We start from the raw sequence: 15,319 nt of genomic DNA on the forward strand, positions 1-15,319 counted from the left end.
AAAATATTTACGAGCCCAGATAAAGAACATTAGAGACCCAAAAGTAACGCTGCCAATTTGTGAACACAGCCACAGACCACAACGACATTGAAAACATCTATTGAGTACTCAGGCAAAGCAGTATTTTACGGTCATACATAAATAAACAGTTATATTATTACGCAAAACTATTAATGAAGTATTTTTTAAATGTAAAAGGGTGGTTTAAATATGTAGAATATACACAAAACTCTACATTTGCAAAGTGCACTACAATGATGAGCCACTAGACGGCGCAGTTCCTAAAGAAGCGTTATTTCTCCCTTCTCTTTGCGTTGACATAAAACAGTTTTTGGAACCCCTAACATCATAAACACCCTTTGGAAATGCTTGATCATGCTAATTATAGTAGTGTAAAACAAGGAAAACAGCAATAGAAGATGAAAAGAAGGACATTCTGGACCAACCATAGTGAAAGTTCATCACATCAGTTTCAGAATGTCTTCATTTTTGGTTTGTGACTCTTGTACCATAATGACAGCATGCTTTGGCGCAGACATGAACAAAACATGATGATCATGTTATCCAGCATGATTTGAGAATGTTCCAAAGATCTTAGAATGAAAGGTCAGCAAAAATAAATAAATAAATAAATAAATAAAAGACCTTTTGTAAAAGCAGTTTATATGTATATAGAGTACTACAAACTTGCTTCCATTTGATTAGTGACTAAAAAATAGTGCATAATCTTAAATATTTCTTTTTTATTTTATATCATTATTTGGTATATATATACTGTATATTTAAGATTCTAAAAAAGTGTTTATTTTAGTAACAAAAAAACAATCCAGAATTTTAATGTGGTCTCAGACTTTTAGGCCACACTGCAGGTAGGCAGACAGACAGACATTTAAACAGACATATATATATATATAAACTGTATATAGACAGACAGATTGATGGGTATACAGATATCACTAAATCAATATTGAAATACTGTATAGCTGATACAATAAATTGGGAATACTTTACTGACCTTGATACCAACACTGATGAATTTTTGCTACATAAATGCATTTCACATATCATGGAGCGGCCTGCTCACCTTCTGAGGAATCTGACACTCAAACGTCCAGGTGCTGTCCGGCAAAGACGCGTCTAACATACTGATCATGCCTTGAAAGTCTGTTGTGCTACTGGGCTTCACCAGTGTGAATTCACTGAATTCTGACACCGGAGAGAGACAGGACCTGAAGGACTGGCTCTGAGACAACACATCTCCACCCAGAACCTCCACATACTTAATCGGACCATCAAAGTTTAGCTGTATCTGCAGGTTCCTGCTAGGATGTTTATAATCTGAGTTTGTCTGCCGATTGCAACAAGTACAGCTGGTTCTATTCTTTCTAATGCACTTCGCCACAAAGATGACAAAAGTCAGTGAAATCAGTGTGGATAGCAAGACCAAGGACTCCAGCAAATTAAAAGCAATTTGATTGTTTTTCATGCCGGACTCTTGTCATTTCTCTCCCAGGTCCAAAATGGGCTCTTGTAGCCTGACTTCTAATATCACTGCCACAGTGACCATAGCAGACTGAACTGCTTTCCCATTATCCATGATTTTGATGAGAAACTTCTGAGAGGCGTGATCCCTTTCTGAAATGGCACATATAGTCCTCACCTCTCCCGAGAAGACAGCTTATAAGAGATCCAAGCGTAGTGGCCTGAATCCACGCCCACAGATGTTACCTTAGTGACCAGATGACCTGTTTTGGCCAAGCAAGGCACTTTCTGGTGAGACATCGAGCCTGGGATGGTAGGAGGATAGATGACAGTGGGTGAGCTGTCGTTTTCATCCTGAATAAAAACACGAACTGTTGCATTACCGCTCAGAGATGGAGAGCTGTGGTCTTTCGCCTGCACTTGTATCTGAAGCACCTTCAGTTTCTCATAGTCGAACTTTGCATTATCTCCCAGGTCTGAATCAGAGGCAGATATTGAGAATATTATTCATCCGGCTGGTAAATTCTCTCCGACATGCACCATGTATGATGGCTCAGAGAAAACTGGGGTGTTATCATTAACATCAAGAACTTCCAGAGTGAGAGTTTTCTTAATAGATAAAGGCGGTGAACCTGCATCACTTGCTTTTACTTCAATATTAACAAATTGTGTTGTCAATCCAAAGGAGCATTGGTGACACATGCATAATGATTAGAAATGAATGGAGTTAACTTGAAAGGAGAGCCGGGATGTATTTCTAACATCACCTTACCGCTGAGTAGTGCTATACCGGTTCAAAATGCAGAGTCTTTGGGTACAGGAGATGTTAAAGTTGTCACAACAATCTCAGGTGCTTTGTCATTGATGTCAACAACATTCACCTGAATGCTGCAGTTTCCCTCCATCTCAGGGTTTCCTTTGTCCTTGCTGAGAACATTAAATTTGTGCACACTCACTTGTTCATGGTCTAGTGGAGCTTTAATTGTCAAAACCCCTGTGTGTGCATCTATATCAAAGAGTTTGGTGACATAATCCAGTGTTTGCTCTCCAAAGAAGTATTCCACCTCTCCATTGGGATCTTCATTAATGTCTGTGGCTTTCACTATAACTACTTCCATTCCAGTCTCATAAAACGCTCTCTCACATTGTGGTGCATTATCATTAATGTCGAGGACAGTAATAGAGATTTCAGACGTGCCCGAGCGCACCGGATCTCCCCCATCGACAGCTGTGAGAATAAGTTTGTGTGTAGATTGTTTTTCTCAGTCTAGTGATTTTTCAAGTACCAACTCGGGTATTTTAGTGCCATCTTTATGGTTTTTAATTTTCAGTTTGAAATGTTCATTCTTGTTGATGCTGTTAGACTTAACTGAATTCGGCGTGACATCGGGGTCCTGCACGCCGCATAAAAAGCCCATAAAGTGATTATATATAAACAGCCTACATTGTAGCACTATATAGATAACACAATAGCAACAACACTACGGACAATAATAATAATAATAATACAAACAGTAATATTAAAAATAATAATTAGTTATGTGCTATTGTGTGATTTCTTTAATGATATTTATTATATTTAGGAATATTACACACAGTGGGTTGTATAAATATTGTGTTTTAAATCACAACAGCAATAACAATGATAACAATTAATTAATTAATATTTAATCATTAATTAATAATAATAATAATAATAATAATACATATAATAACAATAATAATAATGATAATAATAATAATGTTAGTTGTGTTGCTATTGTGTGGTTTCTATGATATTTATAGTATTCATGATAATGACTCATGCACTGGGGGATGTATAAATATAGTGTATTAAACCACCGACAACATTAATGACAACAACGAAAATCGTCATCATAATCATTAACATCATAATTTGTTGTTGCTTATGTTGCTATTGTGTGATTTCTATAAATTAGTAAATATGTAAATCACTGATGTAAATACATCTATTTGTGGGTTTTAATTAACATCAAACATCCTTAGATATTATAAAGATGTTAAATAAAAATTTGAATAACATTTTATTACTATATAAATCAATAGCAATGACAATGCCACTGGTAATGATAAAAAATACAATGTTATTTGTTGCTGATTTTTTGTTTTCTATAATGACACAATATGTATTTTTCTTTCTTTAAAAACACTGAAACAGCATAAAGTGGTTATATGAATATATCATAGCACTGCATAGATCACACAATAACAACAACAACATTTTAACAATAAAAGTAATATTAATAATAAAATAATGTTAATAATGTTAGTGATGTTACTATTGTGTGATTTATATAATTATATTTATGGTATTTATGAATATTATGCACAAAGGTATGCACACACAACTAAATATGGTGTGTAAATCACAATAGCAATGCAAATGTTATAATAATAATAATAATAATAATAATAATAATAATTTGTTATTGTTGATTTTGTTGCTATTGTGTGATTTCTATAAATCTGTACATTTTGATGTAAATCACTAATGCAGTCTAATGTTGGCTACATAAATCTCAGCTTTCAATTAACATGAACATGTTAAAAACAAGCCTGTGACTCACTGCTGCACAGGTGTTCTCTTTACTGCCGCCCTGTGGTGAATTCACTGAACTGCAGATCTGCTTGTAAAACGTCGTTCAGCCGCAAGAGGGAGGGGCGCGCAGAAAACAAGAGTAGCAGCGCACATGAACTTCCCCATAAGGAAACGAGAAGTCAAATGTAAATAATAAAATAATGTAAAATATAAACAAACAAAAAAAAAAAACAAAAAAAAAAAAATGCAGCACAATAATAATTTAGAGGAGATATTTATTTTATAATTAAGGAGTGATCTCTCAGCAAATATGTAATACGGTAAAATGGCTCCAGAACAACAGAGGAATTGATACTGAGAGAGAGAGAGAGAGAGAGAGAGAGAGAGAGAGAGAGAGAGAGAGAGAGAGAGAGAGAGTTTCAGCACCTACAGTGGCGGACAGCGCCACTGGTGCCTCCACATGCAGCAGACTGAGAACACACACACACACACACACACACACACACACACACACACACACACACACACTTTCCGCTCCTCTCACACAACCACAGCAACCAAATCTGTGATCCAATCAGCGCTCAGCCAGCCAGACAACAACCTCATCATATAACCAATTAAACTGACCACTAGCTAAACAACTGAAAATGTCAAAGGCTAAATATATTTAAATTTAAGGTTGTATGTACTTCAGCTGTTGGTTGGCTCTTTTCAAAATAAGCAACAGTACAGTATTCAAAAACACTGTCAAACAGGGTTGCAACCATGATTTATCATAACTACACTCATAATGTGCACATAACTTGTGTAGATATAATGGAAATGGAAAAAAATTATATTGAATATTTACAGTATGTATATATGTACAATATGTATACTGCCGGATTATCAGGAGCCTTAGAATAACATGCATTAGACTAATTACATTTCAACATACATCTTCCATTCACTATAAAACTGTTAGTGTAATGCATTACTGTATATAAAAGGTATATTCATCCTCCAATGACATAAAAAGGGCATGACAATTGCATGTGCATGCACACATTAAAAATATATTTTAGCCTACTTTTAAGATTCATGCAATTCAGTTTCTGGACAAAATTCCATCTAAGCAAATTGTACATTTTATAACTAAATTAAATGAATCAGACTTAAATGATTTCATTTTATATTTATTACTCAATTCAATTTGATGGAATTTTGTTATGCAACCGAGTCTACACCGAACTAGACATTGAAGGTGAAAAATATATCACTGACAATATATCAAAACAAAACATATCCACGTTGAAACAGAACGTTGATCTTTTGTAGTGGAATAATAATATGTTGTTATCATTAATCCATATTGCAAAAATAATAAAACATACAGAATAAAACCACTCTGGGTGATAAACGTGTTTGTGTGTTCCTCACAAGGGTTTTATTAAAAGTGTTTCTCTTACCTTAAATTGCATACACAGATGTGGATCAGACACATGATGATGATGATGATGATGAGCAGAAATCACAGCAGCAACACAGAACATGGAAAAGAAGAGAAGAAAACAGATTTGATTAGAACGATGCAACAACAGACATGAGCGGCACCCGTCTGAAACGTACCTTTAAACCTTTCAGCAAGACAACACGATCAATATTTGTGTTATTTAGAAAGCTAAATGGAGGAGAAAGTAAAACAGAGACAGAATGCTCAGAGAAATCAAACACCTCTGATGATGAGCAGCAGCTTCAGATATTCATCAGTTCATCTCACTCAAACACCTTTAACAAGTCCTTAGACATCCCAGTACATTTATGAATGTGGAGTGGGTCAAATCTCTCAATTTTGAGGTTTTTACTGAACAGCAAAGTCCAACAGCACCAAAGCATGTTCATACAAATTCTATATGCACATTACATCTTTATTTACCATCTTGACAACACCATAAGACACATCGAGAAGGAAGTGCTTTCTCTGTATTGATGTTGTTTGTTGTTTTACTGCAGTGATGTTCAGACAAATGGCAGAGGATGGAGCATGCTTTATTTATGTGTGTCTGCTAGAGTGGTGTGAACAGATGTCTTAAAAATATCTAGGTTTTCATATCTTGTTTAAAATTATACTAGCTTTTATTTCTCATATTCATAGTATATTTGTGTGCATGGGGGAAAATCATAGATAAAAGGAAAAGAGAACCACATCCACTGAAGTATGACGAAAAAACCCAAATTAAAGAGAAAACATTTGACCTATTATATAAATGCAGCTCTCCTGGATATATCCATGCTTTCCATAACACACACACTTCCTCTCTCCTCCCCCATCACATTAACCTAGAATCTCTGGCGAATACACCGCATCATCTCTGATAGGGGTGTCAGACACCTCCAGCAGCACCCCACTGCATCAGGTCCAACACTGATAGTGTCACTGCCCCCCTGTGGACTGGAACATAATGGAACAGTCCTGCCTCTGAGTCAGCTTGTTGCTGTGGCAACACCATCCCTCCAAGGGAGGACAAATGTGCCACAAGATGACATAAAAAAACACCCTGATGGGGAAGAAAGCAGAGGCATATATGAGGAGAAAGACATACGAAATATGTATGATATAAAACAGGACAAATGATGTCTACCTCTCACAAATAAAGACATTAAGCAGAATGTGTGCTCACGCTCACGGGAATATAGCTGTTCAGAACATGCAAAATACACTACACAAAGACTGCTGGGAGGTGTAGACAGAGAGGAGGAGGGGAAAGAAGACAGAAAGGGTGGAGGGAGAAAAACAGCACCGTTTCTCTTCTACAGAGACGTGTTACACTTGATAACATGCTGCAAACCAAAAATGATACATTTAGACATTAGATTATTTGTCATTTTTATGCCTAAGATTTCTGTACGTACATCTGAAGTCAACAGAAACAGAAAAGCATAAGTAAATCAGGAACAAAAACAACCATGAAAAAGTGTATTCTGATAAATGTAAAAAAAAAAAAACATTTAAACATTTAATCTATAGAAATCATACATTATACATTATAGTTAGAGGATTTCAATTTGAAAAACAAAACCCAGGCCCTTTTGGAGAAAAGAAGCATATAAACATTTTATGGACCTATAGAAATAATGTGTCCTCTTTTGTATTTTAATAAAAATAAGCGAGACCAGAGCTAGTTATCTCCTTTTACTCCAGCGAATATTTCTCAGAGTACATTTATTTTTGGAAGTCAATTTCTGCATAGCCACATTCCTTGAAGACTTGGCGGAAAAAAAGAAAGTTCATTGAACACACATTGACCTTTCTGTGCCACTACATGGGGTAAATTATTTGAACTTTCGACTTAAACCAGTGGTCGAAGTTCTCATGTGAACATTGGGGAGGACACATTCCCCCTTGAACCCCCAAACAGATCCCTCACCTATACACCTGCATGAAACAGACTATTATAGGCTTTTCAGCTAAATTTTAAAGTAACATACAAATGTTGTAATTAATAAATTATATATATGTATAACATTTTAAACACTGACTTGAATGAAAAAATACCTAAGAACACATTTAAATCTTTCAGTATAAATCTGCCTTTTTAGTTGACCCTTGTCTGAACGTATGCCGGTGTGGTTTGACTGTTCACTTGTTTACCCAAGAGCTATGACAAAAATGTGATGATTGTGAAAATTTACTTTGAAGGTAAGAAATTCGGTTTTGTACTAGTTGTTTGAAACAAACATTCAAAACCTCTGCTAGAGAAAACACACATTTGCACATTTAGACTTTTCACTCCAAATATTATCGTTACTAAGATAGAGCCCTTGTGACAACTTCCCCATGTGACAACCAGCCCTGGACTCACCTTTACAAATATAATGTTGACCACAGACCATACTGTTCCACTTTTAAAATGCTTCGTTTTAATGCTTTCTATAACTTTTATTCCATTGTATAACTTTTTTCTAATGTACAAGGAAAAATAAGATATGTTTTATCATTTTCTGTGCAAACCCTGCCTACATTTTTAATGACGACAACAACAAAAAAATACAGAAATAAACCCCAGCTAGTATGAAGACTTGTGTGCTGCCACATGGCTTTATTTTACTGTCTGTCTGTGTGTACAGGTCACTATGTGTGTGTGTGTTTGTCTGCCCTACTGTCTTACTGGCCCTGTTTAATCCCTTTAGAGGACCAGCACCATGCTGTGTGGCCAGGATGAGGACACACACACACACACACACACACACACATACACACACACTTGAAAAAAATAATAATACACAAATCTCACACAGAATAATGCATGCAGATGACCCAGGCCAGCTTTATCTTGTGTAACATTTGTGTCATCTGTATAGAAGAGCATGTGCTTCAAAAGACAGAATTTCTCTCTGAATCAACTAATCTGACTAATCGACTAATCTGCTCTGTGAGCCACACCTGTTCACAAAACTCAGGAGAGAGAGATTTCTTAATGACAGGTAGACAGAAGCTTCAGAGCAAGAAGCAGAGAAGGACAGAAGATAAAGTCTGAACTCTTGCTTTAAAGCACATGGATTCATTTATAGACACTCAAGAGATGGAACAGAACCTTGGTCTCTTTATTTACAAATCTGCTACAACTGATCCACACCAAAAACTAAATGTATTCATATAACATATTTTAAGCATTTAGTTTGGATGACACACGTTTACCTAGCTTTGAAAACAAGGACCTTCAGACTTCTATTGTTTGATATAAAGCTAATTATAATGACTACAGACTAACTCAAACCCTAGCCCTCAAAGAAACACAGCCATCAAGATATGTCGTGTAAAGGCATAAGAAAGGATGCAAATGGTCCTTATATCATTTCAATGCACTTATACTGGCCATCAAAATGCTTTTAGATAGCAGCGATCTGCCAATCGAGAATGTTTTGAAGTGAGAAAGTAAATTTCAGTGATTTGTGAGGAAACGGCTCCTCAAAGCACCAGAGCATGTGGATTTATGATGTACATTAAAGAAAAGGCACTAAGTCCAGGAACTGAAGATTAGTGAAATTAAGCCCAGATGTGGGAAGTCGGAAGAGGTTGGCGGTTCACTTGGTCACTAAATGAAGAAACACAGATGTGCTTGTGCACACAAACAATAAAAAGGTAAGTGTCTGTGATGTAAATGACTTTTCATGGACGCCATACGTGCAACTGTAGTTGATTTGTATAAGTAAACAAGTGAGAAGTAGGCTAACCTGTGCTATCTATCACAACATTAGCATCATTAGCATCAAATGCAGATATGTAGCTCATGTTACAAGGACCAAAATGATTTGAAAAGATATCATTACAGTTCTGACATATTATCAGGAACTCATACTCATACGTTATTTTAAACAGAATATGACTAGAATTTCCAACACCAGGAAGCTAAATCAGTAGCGACTTCCTGGTTTTCTTAATGAAGTTAACAGCACATCTGATGACCACATGTCTTTATAAAGCTCCTATTTAACACTGCACAGTTATGAGAACAGGAGCTTCTACAACTGATAATGAGTCTGTTAAAAAGCAGCCTGAGGGGTTAGCTGGAAAAATACACCAAAACATACAAGCCACTGCCATTTTAATGATCATGTTAAATAGGAGATTTAGGGAAACTCACCACATCTAGAATGTTCCAGCAGGCAAGCATTTCGGCCACACATGACTACCAGTGCATGAACACCATTCCAAACACGGGGTTTTACATGTCACATGATAAAAATGTCACATGACACAACAATGACACACCTAATAAAATAGCAGTCTGATAAAAGAACAGATCAAAGGTTTCTAGAATTACAAAATTACACCATGTGGTAAAGTCAGCCTGTCCTCATTCCCTAGCAACGACACATTCAGGTGATGCTACAATGATTTGTTACCATGGTTACAACAGCTGACTGACAGCCCTTTTCTAAATCTGCAGGTGCGAATCTGGCTCAATTCTTTCATCCTGACAAGTTAGAAACTATTTTCCACTCTTCTTTATTTTGATTTTTTTTTTCTCACACTAATTCTTTTAAAAATACAGTAAATATGATCAAAAACAATGTTACTGGATAAAAATGTGTCTATAATGGGGTGATGGGATAACTTCCTGAATATGTAGTGGGCTCTAAAAGTCTGAGACCACATTGAAAATCTTTTCTCCTTTAGATCTGGAAACAAAGAAAGTTTTAGCATTTTGAAAATAAACAAATAAAACAAAGTAACATTATGACACAAAATGAATGAGAAATATGTACGTTTCCGCACTACTTCTTCTACAGTAGGTTAATAATCAAATAAGCACATTTCTGAGTGACATTGACCATGTTTACTTTGTATAGATGGTTTGATTTCATTTAAAAACAGCTTCCTTTAAAGCACAGAATATTATCTTTGGAACATTCTCAAATCATGCTGAAATAACATGCACATCAGGTTTTGTTCATGTAAGCTTGAGGCACATAAACCAAATACTACAGTCGAAAATTCATGCTTATTTCTCTCTCTATCAATGATCTGTATGGATATGGCTAATTTAAACTCAAATCATATTCCGTCTTTCTACTTAGGCTACCTCAGGGCGATGTAGTTAGGAAGATGCAGTCACTGTGCTCAAAATGACTTCCAGTATCGCATTGCAGTGGTCTTATGTAGTCTAGTGATGCTGCACACTATTTCTCTCACTCTCTCAATGCATCTATATAGGTCTATCTAGGCTGCTACTATATATTTGCTGTCATATAGTCATTGTATAATTCATCCTGTGTGAATATCTATACATGTTTAAGGGCAGCAATGTACTGTATGTAAACATGATAAGTGGGTCAGTGAATGAAAAAAAGGACTTCCAGCATCCCCGTTTCTCTCTTCATCATCAGCCCTCCTATAAACAGCAACGGCGCTCTCCCTCTCTCTCCTCCTCTACTTTACTGTTCGTTTACACCACCGATATCTCATGCATCAAAATAAAATCTGATCTTTCTGAGCATCACTTGATGAAATAAGAATTAGGCTCAGGTGTTGCTGTGTGACCCTGTTATGCTTCAGACAGTTTTATTTTGCTGCATTGCCTTTGACACGCCTCTCACAGCCCACATTGCCTCCCCCACATCGCTGCAGTCTGTGAGATCAAAATTCATGTCCTCTCCTCTGAACAAATGATAACATATTCTAAAGGACAGTACTAAAGGATGTTATGCTGGGATACTAAGCATACAGAATTTTCTTTCAAGCATCCAAGTCCCAATCAACAAAAACTAAGAATATAAAAATAGGTTTAAAGCATCATTACAACCAAAAATAAAAATTCTGTCATAATTTGTGGCCTGCTCCATCACTCTGAGTCACTTTTACCCAGAAACCCTTATTGAGTTTTATGCACTAAAGTCAGTAAAAAGGAGAGCAATTGAAATGGATTATATCAGCCAACATTTAAAAGACTATAGGCCTATCTCTGCATCGTGTTTGAGAAGAAACATAATTACATTGTTAGAAAGCTTAAACTTTCATTCTAACTTTAAATGCACAAATCTCAAAATGATGTCACAGGTCACATTTGACTTACCTCTCTTTGTTCCAAATCAAAAGGAGGTGTTAGGCAAAATGACAGCCTCAGTCAACATTCAGTTTCATTGCATGGAAAAAAGATGCAGTACAAGTGAATGGTGACTGAGACATCTCCTTTTGTATTCCACAGATGCAAAACGTAATATGGGTTTGGAACAACATGAGGGTGAGTAAGTGAAAACGGAATTTTCATTTTGATTGAACTATCCCTATAAATATTGTATAAGTCACCATAAAGAGACATTCATGGATTCTCACACATAAAATGTTCCAAATACCAGGCAGATATCACTAAAATAGGTGTCTTAAAAAAATCATAATTGTCTCTGCGACAGTCTTGAGCACTGTAAACCGAGTCAGGGGTGTGGCCACCTATGCCTGTTCTAGCCAATCAGAAAACGTAGCCAATTAAAAACGCTCTCTGCCTCTTGCAGGTTAGGATTTGTTGACATAGGGTTGACTGAAATTGTGTGTGTTTTTATTTTTTATGGGAAGGTACGTTAAATCGCTTAAAACATCGTTCAGAAAACAAAGTGTCTGGGTTATATGATTAATATAAACTAATGTACAATTCACCTCACCTCTGTACAAACATCCGGCTCCTCCGTTTCTCGGGTTTGTCTAGGCACAGTCCTCGTGCCACTCAATTCAACGTTTAAAACGCTTTGACTAGAAGGCCGCAAACATTTCAGATCACTCTTTCTGGAGTCAGCAGTGCCACACAACTCGTAATTGTACACGTGCTGTAAAGTTCCTGTGCCCCCTACGTCTGCGTAAAGAGGCGGATAATACGGAATAACTGGCAGATTCGCTCCAGATTTGTAATACATCCTCTCACGTCTCCATCTGTAGCATTTGACTGACAGTATGGCTATGATAGACACGATAAAGAGAAAGGAAACTACAGCCAATGCCAAGACCAGATAAAAAGTCAGGTTGTCGTTGTATTCCTTGTCGTGCGTAAAGTCAGTGAACTCCGAGAGCACTTCAGGGAAGCTGTCCGCCACCGCCACGTTCACATTGACTGTAGCTGAACGAGAGGGCTGCCCGTTGTCCTCCACTACAACAGTGAGCCTTTGTTTCACAGCATCTTTATCTGTCACTTGACGTACAGTTCTTATTTCTCCATTCTGTAAGCCCACTTCAAACAGCGCCCTGTCAGTGGCTTTCTGCAGTTTATATGAGAGCCAGGCATTCTGTCCAGAGTCCACATCAACAGCCACCACTTTAGTGACCAGATAACCCACATCTGCCGAACGAGGCACTATTTCAGCCACCACAGAAGCACCAGACTGGACCGGATACAGAACCTGAGGCGCGTTGTCATTCTGGTCCTGAATAATTATTTTCACACTCACGTTGCTGCTGAGAGGAGGGGAACCTCCGTCTTGCGCTTTGACTGTAATTGTAAAGGACTTTAATTGCTCATAATCAAATGATTTCGCTGCATGAACCGCCCCACTTTCCGAATTGATCGAAACTAAGGACGAAATCGGTGTGCCGTTCAAATCATTATCAGAAATGAAGTAGGACACGCGTGCGTTCGCTCCCAAATCTGCGTCATGCGCTTTTACGCTGAACAAAGACAGAGATGGAGAATTATTCTCCATCACATACGCATTATATGCGTCCTGCTCAAACTGAGGTGCATGATCGTTCACATCTGTGAGTTTTACGCTCAATGTCTTTTTACTAAACAAAGGCGGGCGGCCACCATCTTTGGCAGTGATAGTAATATTATATTCTGCTGTTTCCTCTCTATCTAGCTCGGTGTCCGTGACTATACTGTAATAATTCGTCAAAGATGATTCTGTTTTGAACGGAAGACTTCTTTCAATTGAACAGGTAACCTTTCCGTTTTCTTCAGCATCACTGTCTTGTATGTTTATCATGGCCACAACGGTGCCAGGCGGGGAATTTTCAGGTATAGTGTTTGAAAAAGACATAAGCGTTATTTTTGGTGCGTTATCATTGACGTCTGTTACCTCCACAATCACCTCAGACGAGTCGGATAACCCCCCCTGATCTTTAGCTTGAATTTTAAACTCATGGATAGCAGACTCCTCAAAATCAAGCTCACCAATCAACCGTATTTCACCACTCGACGGATCGACAGAAAACAGGTCTCGGATTTTGGGCGTGGTGTGCTCGAAATAATATCCAATTTGTCCATTTGAGACCGTATCAGCATCGGTTGCATTAACAGTGATCAACAACGATCCTTTCGCAGTGTTTTCGGGGACAGATATTCTGTATGTGTCCTTCAGGAACACTGGAGCATTGTCATTGATATCTAAAACAATAATGTGGATTTTTACAGTGCCAGAGCGTTTCGGATCGCCTCCATCTGAGGCAGTTATAGTCAAATACAAATGTTCTTTTTTCTCTCTGTCTAAATGCGTTTGCAGAACAAGCTCGACGTTTTTACCACTACCAGATCGACTGTTTGTCTTTAGAGTAAAATGGTCGGATGGATGAACGGAATAACTCTGAATACTATTAATGCCCACATCAGGATCAACTGCGCTATCCACAGTAAAACGCGCTCCGTTAGAAGCGGACTCGCTTATTTCTAATGTAATTTCACCTCTTGGAAAAGCAGGACTGTTGTCATTTACATCCAATATTTCTACTGTGATGCGATAGAGCTCAATGGGATTTTCTAAGATGACTTCAAAGCTCAGGCTGCATGCGGACACAGCACCAGCGCACAAAAGCTCCCGGTCTATTCTCTCCTTGACAATGATGTGCCCTTTCTGCCGGTCAAGCTCCACATATTCCCGGCCACCGACTGTAAAGATCCGCGCTTTCCCCGTTGTTAGCCTTTTAAGCTCAAGACCCAGGTCTTTCACGATGTCTCCGACGAATGAGCCGGGTGCCATCTCCTCTGGCACGGAGTAACGGACCTGCCCATACGCGCCACAGAGAAAATGCGCACATAACAGCAACACGCCTGGCGGCCATGAAGAAAGAAAATATTTCCTTTTCATGCCGATAAAGAACCTATAGCACCCAAAATACACAATATATGGATATACAATATCAACTCAATAGCGCAGAAAAAAAATATCACATTAAAGTGAAGACTATAATTAAACCAAATCAAATATTTAGCCTTTTAGAAGCGTCCTCCAGATTTTGCAGTGCGCACTCCTTTGTATCAGATGAACAATCCTTACATGCGCAAACAGCACAGAAAGGAAGGCGTGTTTTATGCATTAAAGCGTAATTATCAACCCCATCAAGCAACAGCGACGCTTGGGGTTCAATTTAAAAACTGCACATTGCTTTTTCCAGGCTCATTTTAAAGAGCTGGGTGTGGAAATGTGGTAGATGGCAAAACGGTTCACTTTTACGCACATCAGTCAGAGAAAGGTGTGGATGCCTAGCAGTAGGAAAAGTAAAACACATTCTGTTTCATTTCAACACTACTTGGACCTATTCTATTTACAAAGAAACTGACAAAAATATTCTTGTGGAAATTAAAAAGGAAATGCGTAAGGCGCTGCATACACGTGCAAGGTGTCTGTATTGTGTTTATTTAAACACGTTACTCCATAACAATATTTTTCTGCAGCATGAACAAAATTTAACAGTGAGTTAGACAAAAACTAACTGCACGTGTCTCACCTGATCCTCTAAATCTCTGGATATCGATTTATTGTCCTGCACGTGCTGCAGTGTCTGTGTTCCACTGGTGTCCAGACTAATGATGCTCT

The 15,319-nt window shown here is 37.6% G+C and overlaps 1 protein-coding gene and 1 pseudogene across 1 annotated transcript; both read right to left on the bottom strand.

The window, feature by feature from the left end:
* Positions 1-1,057: 1,057 nt before the first annotated feature.
* LOC127417849 (protocadherin gamma-C5-like) lies at positions 1,058-2,900 on the bottom strand (annotated as a pseudogene).
* Positions 2,901-12,172: 9,272 nt separating this feature from the next.
* On the bottom strand, positions 12,173-14,590 carry LOC127417850 (protocadherin gamma-A12-like). The gene has a single exon (XM_051658085.1). It carries the CDS (start codon positions 14,588-14,590, stop codon positions 12,173-12,175), a length of 2,418 nt encoding a protein of 805 aa, XP_051514045.1.
* Positions 14,591-15,319: the final 729 nt, after the last annotated feature.

Source organism: Myxocyprinus asiaticus, chromosome 27, assembly GCF_019703515.2.
Source record: "Myxocyprinus asiaticus isolate MX2 ecotype Aquarium Trade chromosome 27, UBuf_Myxa_2, whole genome shotgun sequence".
Classification (NCBI taxonomy): Eukaryota; Metazoa; Chordata; class Actinopteri; order Cypriniformes; family Catostomidae; genus Myxocyprinus; species Myxocyprinus asiaticus.